At 47.0% G+C, this 17,859-nt stretch overlaps 1 protein-coding gene across 1 annotated transcript in view; it reads right to left on the bottom strand.

Annotated features, from left to right (window-relative positions):
- SCARB2 (scavenger receptor class B member 2) overlaps positions 1 to 17,859 on the bottom strand; it is a 70,942-nt gene that overhangs the window by 48,967 nt on the left and 4,116 nt on the right. Inside the window, exon 2 of the mRNA XM_082727002.1 lies at positions 1,279 to 1,436. Coding sequence (XP_082583128.1) covers positions 1,279 to 1,436 — 158 coding nt within the window. The remainder of the gene's footprint in view (positions 1 to 1,278; positions 1,437 to 17,859) is intronic.

Genomic DNA, 17,859 nt, shown 5'->3' with positions numbered 1-17,859 from the left:
ATAGTCAGTGGTTGAAGTAAGATTCAAACAGGTAATTCAACTCCAGAGCTAGACCGGGAACACCCGAGGCAGGGACAGGGATGATCTTTTTCTTCTTTATGTATGTATTGATTCGCCAGAGTGTGTGGGTGCACACACATATGTGGCAGGAAGAGGCAGGGGACAGGGAAAGGACCCCCCACTGAGCACCGACCTTGACTTGGGCTCAATCTCACCACCCTGAGCTCATGACCTGAGCTGAAACCAAGAGTTGGGCTGCTTAACTGAGTGAGCCACCCAGGTGCCCCGTGGGACCAAGATTTTTATCTCTGAATTCTTGCTAGGGAACAATGCTGATTTATAATGTGCATTAGTCAGCAACCATTTATTGAGCAACAGATTATGACAGAATTCTGAGGCATTTTTGCCATTTAGCAGTTCTGTACAAAAAAAAAATTCTTGCTGTGTGCTTCTTCTACCGTTGTTGGGTTTATTTTATTTTATTTTATTTTTTTAAAGTAATCACTACACCCAACTTGGGGCTTGAACTTAACCCTGAGATCAGGAGTTGCACGTTCCTCCAATGGAGCCAGCCAGGCTCCCTGCCTCTAATTTTTCTTAAACTTGGTAAGGAGAAATTTTGTTGGAAAGGTTATGGGGGTGGGGGTGGGGGGCTGGGTATGGCAACCATTGGGAAAGTGCTCTGACCAGAAGATGCCCCGAGCACTTCCCTCTACTAATCTTCTAGAAAATGATTAAAGTGATTCCCCTACCTCCCCCGTGTTCAGAATTGGTCATCCCTGCCAGAGGCTCTAACCTGCCCTGCCACTTGGTTATCTCTCCTGCCCAAGAGGGGTGGGAGAGGAGTGAGCGGGAGACAGAAAGGCCTGTCTGTAGACAAACAACAAATTCCAGGACCTGGTCTAAAATGGTATGTGGGGGACGGGAAGAGAGGAAGGCCTAAAAGTCATCAAAGAGAATCAAGGGGTAACCTTAAAAGGGTTGCGGGCAGGGAAAAGCTCTTCATGGTTCAATAACCACTTTCTCCTCGAACTCGGGAGGAGGCAGCTGCATTCCTAAACCTAACAGGTTGAGACTGGCCCTAGTTCACAAAGCCTTTCTCTGTCAAGGTGTCACAGGCGTGTGCCCAACACCAGCAACATTTCAGACAGATGTCACCAAACCTGTGTTCCCCATGCAGCACACAAAGGACTCTCGTGGGAAGAGAAGTGGACTCCGCCCCCAGGGGGGTCACTCCGTATTTCCGGCTGGTGCGGCAGGGATGTGGTCAGGACTCACCTGTAGGTATACGGCCCCACTTCTTCTAACCGAGGCGTCTCCCCTCTGAGGATCTCCTCTGGATTGGTGACGTTGAAGAAATAGAACTGGGCATACACAGGCAGAGGGGGCTTCTTCCAGGAGTCAAAAGTCTCGGAACCATTCCTTAACACAATATTCTAGGGGAGAAAACCAAAAGGAGATTGTGTGAGGCAGTTGGCTTTGAACAACGAGGCAGAGAGAGGGACGCTCCCTGCTCTGACCTCCTGGCTCACTTACTGTTCCCACAGGCATTCAACTGAGGTCCTTTGGGGGGAAGGCCGTGCCTCGGGTCAATAGGAAGCCCACAGCCCTATTAAGCCATAAAAGGTCTTCAATAACTACTTGTAGTAAAGGAAAGATGGTAGCCATAGCTCATGGGTACAAATGGTGTTACCAAAACCAAGGTCATAGATTGAACACCCAAAAGGCCCTATTGACTTTGTCATGGAGATTCCACGGATGGTACAGCTGCAGAGGAAAGTCGAGAAGCACTGCACACTCCTAGCTTGCCCGGCTGGTAGAACAACAAGGTGATGGGCCCAAGATGGCTGGATTCGGTCCTTCCATGAGAGGTAGCACTACACCCATTCCTACCACCTCCACCAGCAGGGGGTTCACAGGAATTTTTTTCATTCAGTCCCTAATAAAACCATAACATAGAAATGCCTATCCCTGTCTTAACAGATGAGGAAGCTGAGCCTTACTGATGTGAGGTGCCTGCGGTCTGTTATCGACAATCCTTCCTTCATTGCCCATCTTTACTGCGTGTTACAGGTCCCCTCCCAAACTCAGATCTTGAAACCCTAATGCCTAGTACTTCAGAATGTGACCGTATTTGGAGGCAGAGTCTTTAAAGAGAAACCCGAGGGTCAGTGGGGTCATTCAGGTGGGCTGTAATCCAGTATGATTGATGTCCTTATAAGAAGGAGAGCTTAGGGCTAAATACACACAAAGGAAAGACCATGTGAAGACATGAGAAGAAGACACAGCACTGGCGAGCCAAGGAGAGAGGCCTCAGAAGACATCCCCCTGGATGAAGCCCTCATCTCAAGACTGTCAGTATCCGCAACCATGAGACGATGAACTTCCTTCGTTCAAGTCTGTGGTATTTGTTACGGCAGCCCTAACAAACCCATACATCTTGGTCCCCCATGGGAGGAGTATTCTCCACCCTGCTGACTTCAGCCTTGGCCAAGTGACTTGATCTGACCAATGAAATGTGGGTGGGATGGCGGTGCCCCCATATGGGGCTCAGGCCTTAGAAGGCTGGGGTTTCCACCCATCGGCCGTCGCCAAGAGAAGAGCACACGTCAGATGGCTGTGGATCTTTCAGCCAAGGCCCTAAAACGGTGATGTGTGGACCAGACATGAAGCTCATGGAGGCCAGCCCAGCTCAATGTGCAGCCACCTGCACACCACGAGTGCGAAACAAATGTCACTGTTATAAGACACCAAGACCTGGAGATTGTGTGTTACGCAGCATTGCAACGGAGGCCTGATTAACACAGCACTCCAGGTTAAGAGACCGAAACTTACTATGTAGTAGTCCCAACCGTCCTCAACAGACGGGAAAAATCTTCATTTTTTAGGGTATTGAAGTGCACAAGAAAGATAAAGAGACAGACTGAGAATAGACAACCCAAAGGATGAACAGTCATTAACTCTGGAGTATTGGGAATCTGGACCATTGTTATTTCCTACTTGGTGAATTTCAGTACTCTCCAACTTTTTTACAACCAATGAAGAAACAGACATTTAAAACATTTTCAGAAGAAAATCGAAAGAGGAAAATAATTTTAAAAAGAAAATCGAAAGAGGAAAATGGATTTGACTGGTGCGGACCATGCAAGGCCAGTGGTGAAACAGTGAGACTAGATGGTAAGAGAAGCGTGCACTGAGGTCACCTGGAGTCGTGAGGCTCCGAGTGACAACAGACAACGGGACCAGCCTCAAAACATGTCCGATAGATACCACACGCTACCATGTACTGTGACACAGCCCAGGACAGAATGTCCCATTTTAACAGTCTAGGCCTCCGACTTATCAGAAGGAATGATACGGCTCTATTATTAAATAGAAAATCTTTGCAGGGAAGAACAAAGTGGCTCTGGGATGGGCAGATGCAGAGAACCCAAGCTCGCTGAAGTCAAGCTAGTGGTCTGGGGGGGGGTGGGGGCTGGATATATAAACTTACATCCCTGAGTCGGCCATGCCCTAGAACTGGGGATTATTTGTGGTTTGGCTTCTGCTCAAAATGTCCAATGGTCAGATTTCTCTTCAAACCACACATTATTGAAATAGTTTGGTGTTTACTATCATTAGTGATTTTCTCAAATAAGATCAGATTGACAAGACAGAAAAATTTAAAGACAAACCATGAAACTCCTCTCCTCCAACCTTCCACATTCAGCTCAGCCTTTCCTGCGTGAAGTCCTCCCCACCTGCCCAGCATGCCTGGGTCTTCCTCTGCCCAGCCCCGGAGCAGCTGAATCACTAACCTGAGGCAGGCTTTTCTAGAAGCTGGTGGTCTTTTATCTCCTCTCCTATCTCAGTTACCTGGAGAGGAGCTGGAGAGAGTCACGCTGAGAGAGTGAGAGAACCGCAGAACTGCAAAGGTCCTGAGGTTGGCAAGATGGAACTCCGGGGCTCCAGAAGGGTAAGGGGGTGTGGGTGAAGGTCGGCGCTGGGGCTGGAATCCTGTGCGGCATTCCTCTACCCTCCGACCCTATTTCTGCATATAATAGTTTTTTTAAAATGGGTAAAAATATACTACACTTTTTTTTTTACTTTTTAAAACTTTATTTCAACATAACTATGCTTGCAGAAATGCGCTCATACTGATAATAGATGACTCATAATAGAATGCAATTTAAGTTTAACTTCTCCTACATGATTTAGACCAAAAACCTGGTACATGGTTTAAATTATACTATACATCTTAGCGATACAAGTTGTATGGTAGAGATTCTCCACCAAAGTATATACATGTTAGCCTCCAGAAATACCCTAGTAACATGAACTTAACCTACCTAAAACTGATATGTTAACTATGAGAAATATAATATACATAAATTATAATTCATCTTCTAGAGGACTTTGAAGGTCCAAAGATATTTTTTAAGTTGTCTGACTTCATTAAAATAAGGAGCTCTTTTTCTTGTCCATAAATTTCCAGAATGAGGCAAGGCAATGACATCCTCTCCCATGAATGCCTTGGGCATCCCTCTTCCACTGGAGGCACCACACCTTCTTTTGAACCCAATAACACATTACATTGGGATTTCTTGGGGAAAAAGTGGTCAGGATCAAAAACACCTGATAAAAATCAAAGTTAATGGGGATCAACATGAAGCAGCCCAAATCTGCGACCAAAAATGAGGACAGTGCATCTACTCAGTATGGAACTGAATGAGGTTAACCATTGGCTTTTTCAAAAAGAAGGCGCTAACCCAAAAGACCCAAAGAAAGGGTCTTTTTTTTTCCTTTGATCTTCCCCACAGTGTCTAGAACAATGCAGTTCTTGGACAAATATCTATTCAATCAACAAAACAGAGTACTGGAATACTTGATCACAGGATTCCTGGAGGGCTCAACGGGTCAAGCATCTGCCTTTGGTTCAGGTCATGATTGCTGGGTCCTGGGATGGAGGCCCGGGTCAGGCTGTCTGCTCAGCGGGGACCCTGCTTCTCTGTCTCCCTTTGCCCCTCCTCCTGCTTGTGCCCTCTCTCGCTCTCTGACAAATAAATAAATAAATAAAATATTTTTAAAAAGAGAGAGAGAGAGGGAATAATTAAATACTAGCTTCCACCGACTTTGCTTATAAGATGCTGGACAAGAAGAACTTTTTTCTTTTTCTTTCTTTCTTTCTTTCTTTCTTTCTTTCTTTCTTTCTTTCTTTCTTTCTTCCTTTCAGAGAGAGAGAGCAAGCATGAGAGTGCCAGGCTTTACACCCAGCATGGAGCCCAACACTGGGGCCGATCCCACCACCCTGAGATCATGACCTGAGCTGAAATCAAGAGGCGGCCACTTCCACCACCTGGCCACTACGGCGCCATGAGGAGTAGTTGACAGGAGGCCATCAGAGAGGTGCCAAAGAAAGGCATGGATGGTCACATGCGAAGTCACAGTGCCAGATCTTACAAGAGCAGATCCCAAGCCACAAAGCCAAGGGAGCTTTAAAGAGTACCCAGAGCAGGTGTCTGCTCCCTGGACATTTTAGTTATGTTCAGATACGGGAAAGTAATACCTTCATTATAATCACATAAACCTGGGAAATCTAGCACCTGTCAGTTTGTGCATCTTATCAGTAAACCAGAACCCTAAAGAGCTAAGAGCAGCAGTTCCTTTTGTGGATGGGAAAAAATCCACGTCCCTCCATGACCCTCTTCCTAACAACTATCTGAAGCAGTGCTAGACCCTTGGTTTTCCTGCAAAATATAGAACTACGAATGCAAATCATCACAACACTGCATACTTGCTAGGCATGATCAGAGATGACCCGTTCCAAAAGCACGCCCCCTACTTAGGGGAATACTGACCCACACAGGCAAGTAATTCCGCACTATAAGGTAGCATGTGACAGCTGGTCAATGAGGATGCCAGAAAAGGCTCTCAATCGTGCTTAGAGAAGAGACTCTAAGAACTGAGACGGAGAACGGCAGTCCTTACAGTGGGCCAGGGAGAATGCATCAAAACTTAGCAAACAGAGGAAGGTCACGTGGGTGGACACCTTACGCACAGCCACGGTTGGTTCCACTATCCTCTCTGTCCTGGCACAGTGGGCCCTTCCTGCCTGCCTGTTCCGTGTCCATCTCTCCCGGAACCCTCGGCTTAACTGGAAAGATAGTGGGTGTAGAGAAGGAGACAATAAAACATTCAGAGATGGGACAGCAGTGGGTGTGACTGTGCATTCACTTAGAGAGAAAGGTTCGGGTCACAGGAGCCTAGATTTCATCTGACAGGAAGTGGGGAGCCATGGGAGGTTTGGAGCTGCAGAGTTTTATCAAGAGCCGGACCCTATACTACCCTTTATCTCATGTAATTCCCTGAATAGCCTAAAACGTGAAAATCATTTTCCCTGTTTTACACTTCGAGAGACCAAAGCTCCAAGGTTAGGAGAATGCCTAAGGTTTGCAAGGTGGAGTCAGCCTCCCACCCGGACTCACTCCAAACCTGAGCTCCTGGCGATGCTGAATTTTACCAGAGCCCCACATTCCTGGAAAACGGTAAACAGTTCAGGAACCCCCACCCCCTTCTGTGTTCCAGGAAATGGCTTACTGCAAAAAAATTCCCCTATAACTGGGATAAGGTTCCCCCCATTGTTTATCCTTCCTTTACCTGACCAGGCCAGATGCAGACCCTCCACACTCCCATTTTTTTTTTGCCTCCTAACCAATGAGTTGAACCATATATTCCCACCGATCAATGGGAACAAGATGCCTGTTAATGTACAACATGGTGACTATAGTTAATTACTCTTTCTGGTATACCTGAAATTTGCTGAGAGAATAGATCTTAGGTGTTCTCACCCCCCACCCCCAACACACACACACACAGACACAGTCAACTATGGAGGAGATGGATATGTTAATTAGTATGATTATAATAATCATTCCACAGTGTAGATGTTATTCAAAACGTCAGACCTTAAATGTATACAGTTTAAAAACATGTTTTAATTTAAGTATAGTTGATAAACAACGTTACAATTACTTTCAGGTGTACAACATAGTGAGTCAGTAAATTGTACATAATACTGCGCCCGCCACACGTGTGGCTACCATCTGCCACCCTCCAGTATCCGTACAGTACCATGGACTAGATTCCCTATCTTGTGCCTTTTGTTTCCTGATTTACTCATTCCAGAACAGGAAGCCTGTATTTCCCACTCCCCTTCACTGACTTTGTTTTCCAGGACCATACATGAAAGTGAACTCAAAATAGATGAAAGACCTTAAATGTGAGACCTAACATCATAAAAATCCTAGAAGAGAGACAGGCAGTAATTTCTCTGACATTAGCCAAAGCACCATTTTTCTTGGTAAGTCTCCTCGGGCAGCGAAGGAAACCACCAATAAAACAAAAAAGGCAATCTCCTGAAGAGGAGAAAATATTTGCAAATGATATATCTGATAGGGGGTTACTATCCAAAATACACAAAGAACTTACACAGCTCAACACCAAATATATATAATTTGTATTTGTCAATCACACCTCAACAAGGTGGAAAAAAAAAATGCTCATTAGCCAAACTCTGGTTAAGTTTCTCTCCTTCTCAGTCTTGTTTACTCTCCCTCGTTGCCAGCAAAACTGGCTCCAGGAGGTCACTCTGTCAGTGTTCTTCCTACGGTATGTTCCCTGCTTCCTACTGCACTAGACCTTTCAAATGGTTTCTCCTCACCTAGGCTGGATTTTTTACTTGAAGCTCCTAACTTTTGTGCCACATTGCCTATTTTGAGTCAACACAGGCAGAAGAGACGTGTTTTAAAAGGTTAAGCGGGTCCAAGTGGGAAGGAGGGGTTGGCTAGGAGGATAGTAAGGATGAAATGAGGTTTGAGCAGAGTGCTTATCTCAGGCCACACCCAAAACGCTCAATGAATGGTAACTGTGATCTTGATTATTGCCACCTTCAGGGTGGGGATCAAAGTTCTCGGTTTAAAGGAAACAAGGAGGGGCACCTGGGTGGCTCAGTGGGTTAAAGCCTCTGCTTTCGGCTAGGGTCATGGTCCCAGGGTCCTGGGATCAAGCCCCGCATCGGGCTCTCTGCTCAGCGGGGGGGCCTGCTTCCCTTCCTCTCTCTGCCTGCCTCTCTGCCTACTTGTGATCTGTCAAATAAATAAATAAAATCTTTAAAAAAAAAAATAAAGGAAACAAGGAATCATGTCCGTTGCACGGTTGACAGTCCAGCAAATGTTAAACGATAAAAGACAAAAGAAACCACACAGGAAGTCTTTAGTCATGATCCTGTCTTATAGCTCCGTCTGTAATTCAGTTTAGGTTGAGACAACGAGGAATTAGCATAAAATCAGAAATAACCAAAATGTCAAACGGAAAAGAATGATTTGGAAAAGAATGATTTAGTAAATATGATAACTCACAGGCTGGAGGAGAAAGCAACCATTAAAATGATAAAGAGTACACAGAAATAAGGAACGTGTTCATGATCTTTGTCAAATGGAGAAAGACCGTGTAGAATATATATGCATGTGCACAAGACTGGCAGATAAAAGGCAAACATGAAAATATGGAGGGGGGTAAAATCCAGATAATTTAAAAATGTCAATGTTTTAGTTGCCATCAACACCTCTAAGCCTCTACGCTAACCATCTAATCACACGTCTCTCTGGGACAGGACCAGGAGGGGTCTTCCGTTCTCCAAGTTTTCCACATTGTTAGGATTCTTTTTTTTCTTACAGCAGAAATAAATTCCTTCTGGAAGCTGAAAAAATAATCATGCCCTTTTTTTCTTTTTTAAGTGAAAATCAAAGACAGAAACTCGGATTCTATAAAATGTCATTAGTGGGGCCTGAGGGAAAGGAGAGGGAGTGGACCCCCAGAGAACCCGCTTCATCTGGGCTTTTCCTCCGTCCTTGCAAAACAAAGGCGAGGCTGATGCCGGGCCAGCTGCGGCCGCTCTCCCACAAAAGCTCCAGGAGCCGCCATCCCCCACCCCGGGTCCGCCTCCCCAGTATTTCTCCCCCCCCCATGGCCCGGAACGCGGACTGAGCGCGCTGCCTTCCTTGCTAACTCCTCCGGACAAGCATCCCAGTCTGCGAAGAATTTCCGAGTCAGAAAGGACCCGCAGTCTCATTTACCGAAAGAAAACCGCCTCAGAATTACGAACCTCGAAAGAGCCAGCAAGTGTGAGGGCACAGATGGCTTAACTGCTCGGCTCGCGGTGGTCTCCTCTGGTTTGCGTCCAGCTCTTAGGCCATGAACATCCAAAGACAAGAAGCATTTCCAGAAAGGAGGGCTAAATCCTCCCTGGAAGGGAGGGTAAAGCTGCCTGGTTTTACAAAAGTCTGATGTGAACTTCTTCCTCCGGATCTCCAGGCGACCAGGGCAGTTTGGGGATAGAAACGAACATGGAGCATCCTTAACCGAACAGACGCTCACGCACAGCCCAACGACGGGCGCGATCCGTGACAGCCCGCCAGAGCCACACAGGGAACAGGTTCCAGTAGGACCTGGGGCTCTCCTCGCCATCTGCCTCCGGCCTCCACCCCCATCGCCACCCCCCCACACACACACCCGCAACCCCTGTCAGTGGAGTCCACACCCACACACGCCTCGCTCCTTCCTCCACCCAAGTCTTGCCCTCCGGAGCGTTGGCCTTTCCTGCACAGTTAATGTGTCTCCTCTGCTCCACGCCACGATGCTCCGTGTTTGTCGAGTCCCAGAACGGACCGCATGTTGGGTGTGTACACACAGCAAGTGCAGATGGAGAAAGGGAATGAAAGAACAGAGGGTAGCTCATAAATACAGTGACCTCCTTATTTTTTTTAAGATTTTATTTATTTATTTGACAAACAGAGACCACAAGTAGGCAGAGAGGCAAGAGGAGAGAGGCGGGGAAGCAGGCTCCCTGCTGAGCAGAAAGCCCCATGTGGGGCTCGATCCCAGGACCCTGGAATCATGACCTGAGCTGAAAGCAGAGGATTTAACCAACCGAGCCACCCAGGCGTCCCCGACCTCCTTATTTTTATCTCCTTCCTCTGACATTCACCTCCGGCACCCTTACGACCAGGGTCAGCTCCTACTTCCAGAGTCTCTAGGTGACGGGGATTGGGCTAGGGCGTTGGGCCATCATCTCCAAGCCTGACGCGGACCTTACAAGGTAAAAATTCCTTTTTTTCAGATAAGGAAATGGTGGTGCTGGTGTTCCCAAGGTCACACAGCCAGGAAGTCAAATAGAATCTGACCCAGTCCAGGTCTGTGGGTTTGCATAAACTCCATGCTTGGCCCCGCTAGCAGCTGCCCCGAGACCAAATCCCCCAGGGGAAGAGCTGCCAGATCTAGCATTTAAAAACAGAGGACGCCCGGGTGCGCCCCAAATACTGCATGGAGTGTGTCACAAAGTACTTTCATTCTTAGGTGACGCATGCTTGCAGGATTCAGGGCCAAAAATTGGGTATCTGCACCTTATACTCAAATAATTCCAGAAAAAGGCTGTCGGAGAGAGATGAAGTAAATACGGCAGATGGGAACAAACAAGAAACTGAAGTGAATCAAAATCTTGCAAGATTATATTATGCCCTACTTATCTGGAATCCAGATGTGACTAGGCATCCTGCGTGTTACCCCGCAGCCCCACACCCCCGGGAGACTGTAAATCTATGCAGAAACCCCGCCATAGACTCAGCGCTTCCTGCGGAGTCAGGCCTTACTTCTGGAGGGAAGGAAACCAGGGCGGCTGTGTGGAGTCATGGCCAACTCCCAGGATGGCTCAGTGAGGGGCCGGCCGAAGAGAAGCCTGGTAGCTTCTCTGCCCCGTCATGCTAATAAGCCCCCAAAAAGCACCTCAACCTCCAGCCAGAGGATGGTCCAGAAGAGGGCTTCATTTTGACCTGAAACTTCTCATTTCTACCCCCAGATCCTCTGAGCATTCGACTGTGCACTCCCAGGGGCTTGCTCCGCAAAGGATGGATTTAGAAACAAACAAGTAATATAACCTCAAGCCCGGAAAATGTCTGGCACAAGAAGTCATTAATTCTGCCCAAGATAACAAACCAGTTCCCTTGGTCCCAAGGAGCCCTTTGCACAATTTAAACACGAAAATATAGCTTGGGAATAACTGATCTTCCTTACGGAGGATTCTGCTGTTGGTGGCGACTGTTACCACTCAAACCCCGTCATTAACCGAGTTTTCCAGTTACACGAAATTAAATCTCAGGGCAAGGTCCTAAATCATTTTTACAATGTGACGTGGACATTGCCTATAAATTGTACCCAAGTAGAACATGATGGATTTTTCCAGGCGTAATATTGTAGTACTACTACCAAAAGAGAGATTAGGAAGGTTATGGAGTCGTGTGGTGAATCTGCAGTGTCAACAACCAAATTCATCATTTAAACCGAAAAACTTGTTTTCAGCTAATTAGCCAGTATGTACAGATTGAGAGATTTCTATGTGCCCAACAGACATGGGCCCTGTTCTGACGAAGAAATTTAGCTAAGGACACAAAACTGCCACGCGTGAGGAAGCCAGTGAACACTGATGTGCGAGGCCCAGTAATTCAGCCCAAAGAAAGTAATGATTATTTGGATCCTCTCAGTTGGATGGACCCTCAGTTGGATGGACCCTCAGTTGGATGGACCCTCAGTTGGATGGACCCTCAGTTGGATGGACCCTCAGTTGGATGGACCCTCAGTTGGATGGACCCTCAGTTGGATGGACCCTCAGTTGGATGGACCCTCAGTTGGATGGACCCTCAGTTGGATGGACCCTCAGTTGGATGGACCCTCAGTTGGATGGACCCGTCCTAAAATCCCCTCCTCATCTGCACATCCCTCAGTGTGACCAAAAATGGACCTACGATCTCCTCCCCTAAATTAATTAATCCTAAACCCTGTACTCTTCTTCTCCATCTCAACTCCTGATCCCGGAGGTGGCCTGGGCGGCAGCAATACTACAGACATTCTCTTCTCCAGGATCCTTTCAAATCCTTGCTCCACCTCAGCCTCCAGAAAGTTCTATGAAACGTGTCTATGGGAGCAGACACTCTCGCCAGTGCTCATAGGATAAAGCCCAAGGTCCTTCCCCTGCCTCACTCAGGGGACGCAGGAGGTCACCTGTCATCATCTGTCATTCCCTCCCAGGCACTTTCTTGCATCAGCGACACTCAACCACCCTCTGCTCCCAGGGTAGAAGCTGGGTCAGCGGCTTGGTGTGGGAGCTGCCCTGACGGGATACAGCCACAGGACCCAACACATCCAAGCCGGCCCCACAGAGATCTTCCGGGAAGGCGGGACGAAGAGGGTTAGAGGGTTGCTGAAGCAGCTGTCCTGGTATAAGCCACTTGCAAATGATAAGAATAAGATAAGATAATGCATTTCGCTTAGACGGGAATGGGGAATTCTTTAAGGCAACTTCCAGGATTCAAGAGCGCTACCGGTTGTTCTGTTAGCTCACCAGACAGCCACTGGCTGGTTCCGCACAACCTGACCATCCACATCGCTGTCTACAGGGTCTACATTCACCCGGAGATGACGCAGACCAACCCTGATAACCTGGCCCAACGGCATGGGAATGCGTGGGAATGGTCCTCACCAGACTCCCGGTTCATAAAACTCACCAAATACCAAAATACCAGCTGGTTTGCTTTGTTTTTTAAAATTTCTCCCTGGGTGGCTCCGAGGACGGTTGACGGTTGAGCACCAGCCTTGGGCTCAGGTCAGGAGGGATCCAGCCCCGCCTCATGCCTGCTCAGCGGGGAGCCTGCGTCTCCGTCCTCTGCCCCTCCCCCACGCTTGTGATGAGCGCATGCGCATGCTCTCTCTCCCGCGTGGGTGCACTTTCTCTCGCAATTCAAGATCTTTAAAAATAAATATTTTTTTTTTCTCCTTGAAACGAAGCAGACCCAGTGCAGACTCTCGTAGTCATGTATGTCATCTGTACTGCTTTCCTTTTTTTAAATTCTGCTGCAGGACAGGAAAGAAGCTGCCATCCTCATTCTGCCCTAACTCTCTGACCTTATTTTCACTCAGGAGCAAATGCATTGGCATTTTTAATGTCACTGTTGATGAGCCCGTTTTGCTTTAATTGCAATTGTAATAATGTCAGCTAATGAGATCTGACAGCTTATGTTCACACATTAGTTGATGCGGAAGCTGCTACTCTGTCTATAAATGACAGAAGGGACAACGCGGGCGACAGCCGTCCCCGAAAGCTCTGGCTACAAAGCCGCTAGGTGACTTCTGTTTAAATTTAGGTTTTATCTATTTATTTGACAGAGAGATAGAGAAAGAGAGAACAAGCAGGGGGAGCAGCAGGCGGAGGCAGAGGGAGAGGCAGGCTCTGCGCAGAGCCCGACGTGGGGCTCGATCCAGCACGACCCGAGCCCTCCACCCAGGTGTCCACCCCCAAGATGACTCTTTACACGCTTCCATGTGATAATAAATGTGAAGCCAAGGCTGAGAACTGCCAGCCCAAAGGGAGAGAAAGCAGCCACCAGCTGGAAACCAGATCAAGGGTCGGGCGACCCCTGGAGAAACAGATGTGCGTGCAGATGTGTGTGCGGGGGGAGGGGGTGGCTGAAGGAGCGGACGAGGAGGAGGATTTTTAAGACGTGACTCGAGAAGGGGCCCATGGAAACAATGCCCGGGCTCCGCGCCTACCCCGTAGGGCCACTCTTACTGTTGCACAACCTGCTGGGCTGTGATTACATCTCTGGCTGGATGTGAGGGATGCCTCCAGCGCCTGCTAGGATCGCCATCCCCTCTCCTTCCAGTACTGTTGACCATCAGAAGGATGGTGTCGAAAGCAACTCCCCTTGAGGTGGGACTTGCCAGAGCCGTAACCCTGCTCTAACGATGGCATCTGCCTCTCCGTCTCTGCCCATAACACGCAGATGCTGAAGGGGCCAGGCCAGCGTGGTTGAGTGTCGCTGCCGTGGGTTTGCCCATCTGTTTGGTGTCAAACCCTGCGGATAATATTCACTTCTTCAGAGAACTGTGCCCTCTTCCATTTTTGTTAAACACACCACCCTCCCATTTCCCTTCTTTTGGTAAAAAGATTCAGATACAAACAGGTTATTTCTTTATTCTAAGAAAAACAACAGAGCAGGCAGGATATCACAAAGGGCTCCTTCCCTGGGCCTCCGAGGTAGGGAGCCAGCAGGAATGTGAGGGTCATGGGAACGGGGGGGAGGTCCCCTCTGAAGGGTGGCCTCATTCTGCCCAGACAGATGTCACACCGGACGGTGGCCAGGTGAGCACGCACAACAACCACATGCTTCAGGAGAAGCTGGAAACTGGGACTATTGGGCAAAGTTTGGAGATTTTAAAGGTCTAGTGAGGCGATGACCACTGGCCTACAGAGTATAACAAAACTGTGAAGATAAACAACATGAAACATAATAAGCAAACAAGATCATCCCCAAGGATGTACGTCTTCATTTACTCATTCTTGCATTCACCAAGTAATACTTAAAACATCTGTTATGCACAACGTTGCACTTGATGCAATGGGAAGATGACACACAGCTATACATGACAGGGCCCCACCTTCAAAGGGAGCTTTCAAGCCAGTACTAAAGTATGTCCTACGGATTGACATAAGGACTGACATCGTCATAGGCAGGACTGAGGCTAGAGGCGATTTTTCAAATAATTCAATTATAGAGATGCGCATGGTCTTGTCTATTTCGATTAGCACACGGGGACGACAAGAGAGTCACTGAAGCTACAGCACCGAAAACCCACACTACGAACTTGACCCATGGGCCTGTGTGGAGACTGATGGAAGGCATGTACAACCCACCAAACAAAAGCCTGGTGGCCCGATTAATAACATAGTTTCTGAATTGCTCTTACAGAAATGTAACAGAGATACTATGTTACTTTTTTAAGTTATTCTAAAAATCAGCATAATTAATTAAATGAAAACTAGAGTAGCAGCTCTCAAAGTGTGGTCTGAGGACCTCTGGGGGTCTCCAAGACCCTCTCGGGGGGTCCGCAAGGTCAAAACAATTTTCATAATAATATTAAGACATTATTTGCCCTTTTCATGCTTATTCTCTCATGACTGTAGAGAGCAGTTTTCCAAAGGCCGTAAGACATGTAACGGTGTCATTGCTCTGACAGCTAATACGTGCTTGGGTACTCTGGTGCTATAAAAATTTATCAGTTTTAATTTCTGATATTGTAAATATTGATAGATACAACTCACAGAAACACAAGCCTTTTGGGTCTTCAATTTAAGAGTGTAAAGGGGCCTGCACCCCCAAAATTTGAATTAGTTTACAAATTCTGCAAGGGTAAGGATTGTGTCTACTTTACTCTTGGATCCACAGCTGCTAGCACATTGCCTCACAAATGGTCCACACTTGGTACATATTTGCTAAATAAATGAATGACTGCCAAAGCATATATGTAAAAACACTTTTCGATACAGACAGCAACACCAAAAAGTAGCCTTATTTTCCTTTGTCGCTTTTGACTGGTTACCAGCGTTGATGAAAAATGGTCCCCGCATTTAGTACACCATGTACATACAGAATATTTCCCGATGACACAGGCCATAAATGCCTAGTCGCTTGGCCAACATCCTATGTTTTCATTAATGGTCTTACAGTCCCACCTGCTGATTCTTCCCCAGGACACAAGCAAATGTCTGGCAGAACAGATGGTCCCTTTGCTGCGCCCGACAGAATGAAATCTTGCACTTTATTAAGAAAGCAAGAAAAAAAAAAAGCAAGCAAGCAAGAACAGTTCTCACAAGCAACACCCTTCCCCTCCCCCCACCCAAATCCTTCCTTTAATGTAAACTTGAAGAACAACAGTATCCACAAAGAGTAACACCTTCTGCTGGAATCGTCATCTCTTTCACATACCCACTATACCAGAAGAAATGAAAAATAAATAAAAGTGGGAACAGAAGCACCCCATTTTTGAAAAGTGTATTTGTTACTACATGTGCGTAAATAAAATCGTGGAATGATTAACACTATGTCAACAGTGTTTTTTGTTGTATCTGACTTTGTAGAATGGCATGTATTTCTTATCAGAAAAATTAAAATAAAGAATAAAATACAAAGGTTAAAAAAAAAAAAAGGAACCGCTATCTCGAGGAACAAAGGTGTGGGCTGCCACAAGGACCATCCAAACCAGTCAGGGTCAGCGTTTTAACTTGGGGGCCCGGGCTAAGGAGTCTGGCTCAGCAAGCCTGGCGGCATCTGCGCTTTGAAACTCTCTAAGTGACTCTGATGTGGTTCCTAGGGTCTAGGGACAACAGTGAGACCCATGGGTTTACTCCATTGCCCTGACCGTTAATGAATGCACTCATGGTCGCTAAGAATTAGTAAGATACTGAAAGAAATGTAGTATGATTTTACTATCACAAGATCACATTTCTAAAAGCCAGGGAGGCGACGGGTAATTTTGCTTAGGAGCTAACGCATCTTGCAAGGATACTGCTTCTGCTTAAGAGTCTATGACTTCTGCTTGCGCTGAGCCGATCACATTAGTCTGTTACACATTTGGAAAGGAGAAACCACGAGATAAAGCCTGCCCGTGGGAGCTTCAGCAGCTGAAGCATCCCATAAGGCTGCGGCCGAGGAAGCCCCCAGTGACTAAACAGCCTGGGCGCACTGAGTCAACAGAGGAAACTGTCTGGGAGGGGAAAACAGAGGAAGGAGTGGGAGATGCAGAGTGCCTGGTGCTGCTGACTTTCCAGTTTCTTCTGTCCTCTACAGGCCCTCCTGTTCTATGGTTCTCCCAAGAGCTTCCTCTTTCAGCTTTACCAAAAAACTCCCCGTCATTCTGGATCCACGGGCTGGATGCATGGGCTGTAGCTCCTTGCTCTTCTTAATTGCTAAGAAGAGGAGGACAGTGTGGTATGTGAGGATAGAACTGACTGTCCAAACCAGGGATCTTTCAAGAGGAAAGAAGGTGCCAGTGCTGTGCTAGGACTGCAGGTGTAAATAAACCAGGATTGTTTGGCAACAGGCTCTCCGGTCATCCTTGGGATGGGAAAAGTGATTTAGGAGACCCAGCTTGCACGCCTAACCCTACCCTTACCTCTCCATCTGGCCTCTGGTAAGTCAATTCTCTACCTTTCCTGCAGCACATTAATATAAAGACAATTTGGTGCCTACCGCCATCTATTTTAAAGCCGATAGGGGCTCAGTTTCCTTGACTATAAATTAACAGATTCAGTGATGTCTCAGGTTTTTTCCTTATTCTAAGGTTCTCGTCTTCACAACTCTGAAAAGCAGTAATTCAAGGAAATAGCAGGCAAGAAGTCTTTTAAGATTACATAGAGTTGATCGTTTTCACAGAAACAGACATGAAGATGTTTAACTAATTCGACTTTAAAAAAAGAAGACCCCCCACATTAATGTTGTTTGGTTAAATCGCCCACGATTAAATTTTATTTCTTGAGGCCTCAGCAGAATAGCTCCAAAGCTCTTTGGCTCCTAAAAGAGGCCAGCTGCTCCTGCTTGCCCAGAGTCTCAGGTCCCAGCCAAGGATAAACTATATTTGTCCCATTGGCCTCATCCCTGACATCCAATGCGGTCATCCTTCCTCGGCCTGCGAGTAGGAAACATGCAAACAGTCTCTTTCCTTCTCACTGGTTCCCTTGCCAGAACTTTTCATTTCAGCCAGCCCGGATGGACTCTGACTGGCTCTGCACTCCCATTTCTGGGAAATGTTCAAACCGCCAGTGAGTCTAAGGGCAAATTTAATATTCTGCGCTGCAAAGCCGCTCTCGAACAGAGCTCACGTGCCTATGTCACAGAGTCCCGGAAGTTTGCAACGAGAAGGAAACTTACCTACTACATAAGCTTCAGCTCACAGATGACAAAATGCAGCTACAAACAATAACAACTGTGAATATTT

Source organism: Mustela nivalis, assembly GCF_964662115.1.
Source record: "Mustela nivalis genome assembly, chromosome: 4".
NCBI lineage: Eukaryota > Metazoa > Chordata > Mammalia > Carnivora > Mustelidae > Mustela > Mustela nivalis.
The sequence above is the reverse complement of the archived record's forward strand: the minus strand, read 5'-3'. Positions and strand labels throughout refer to the sequence as shown.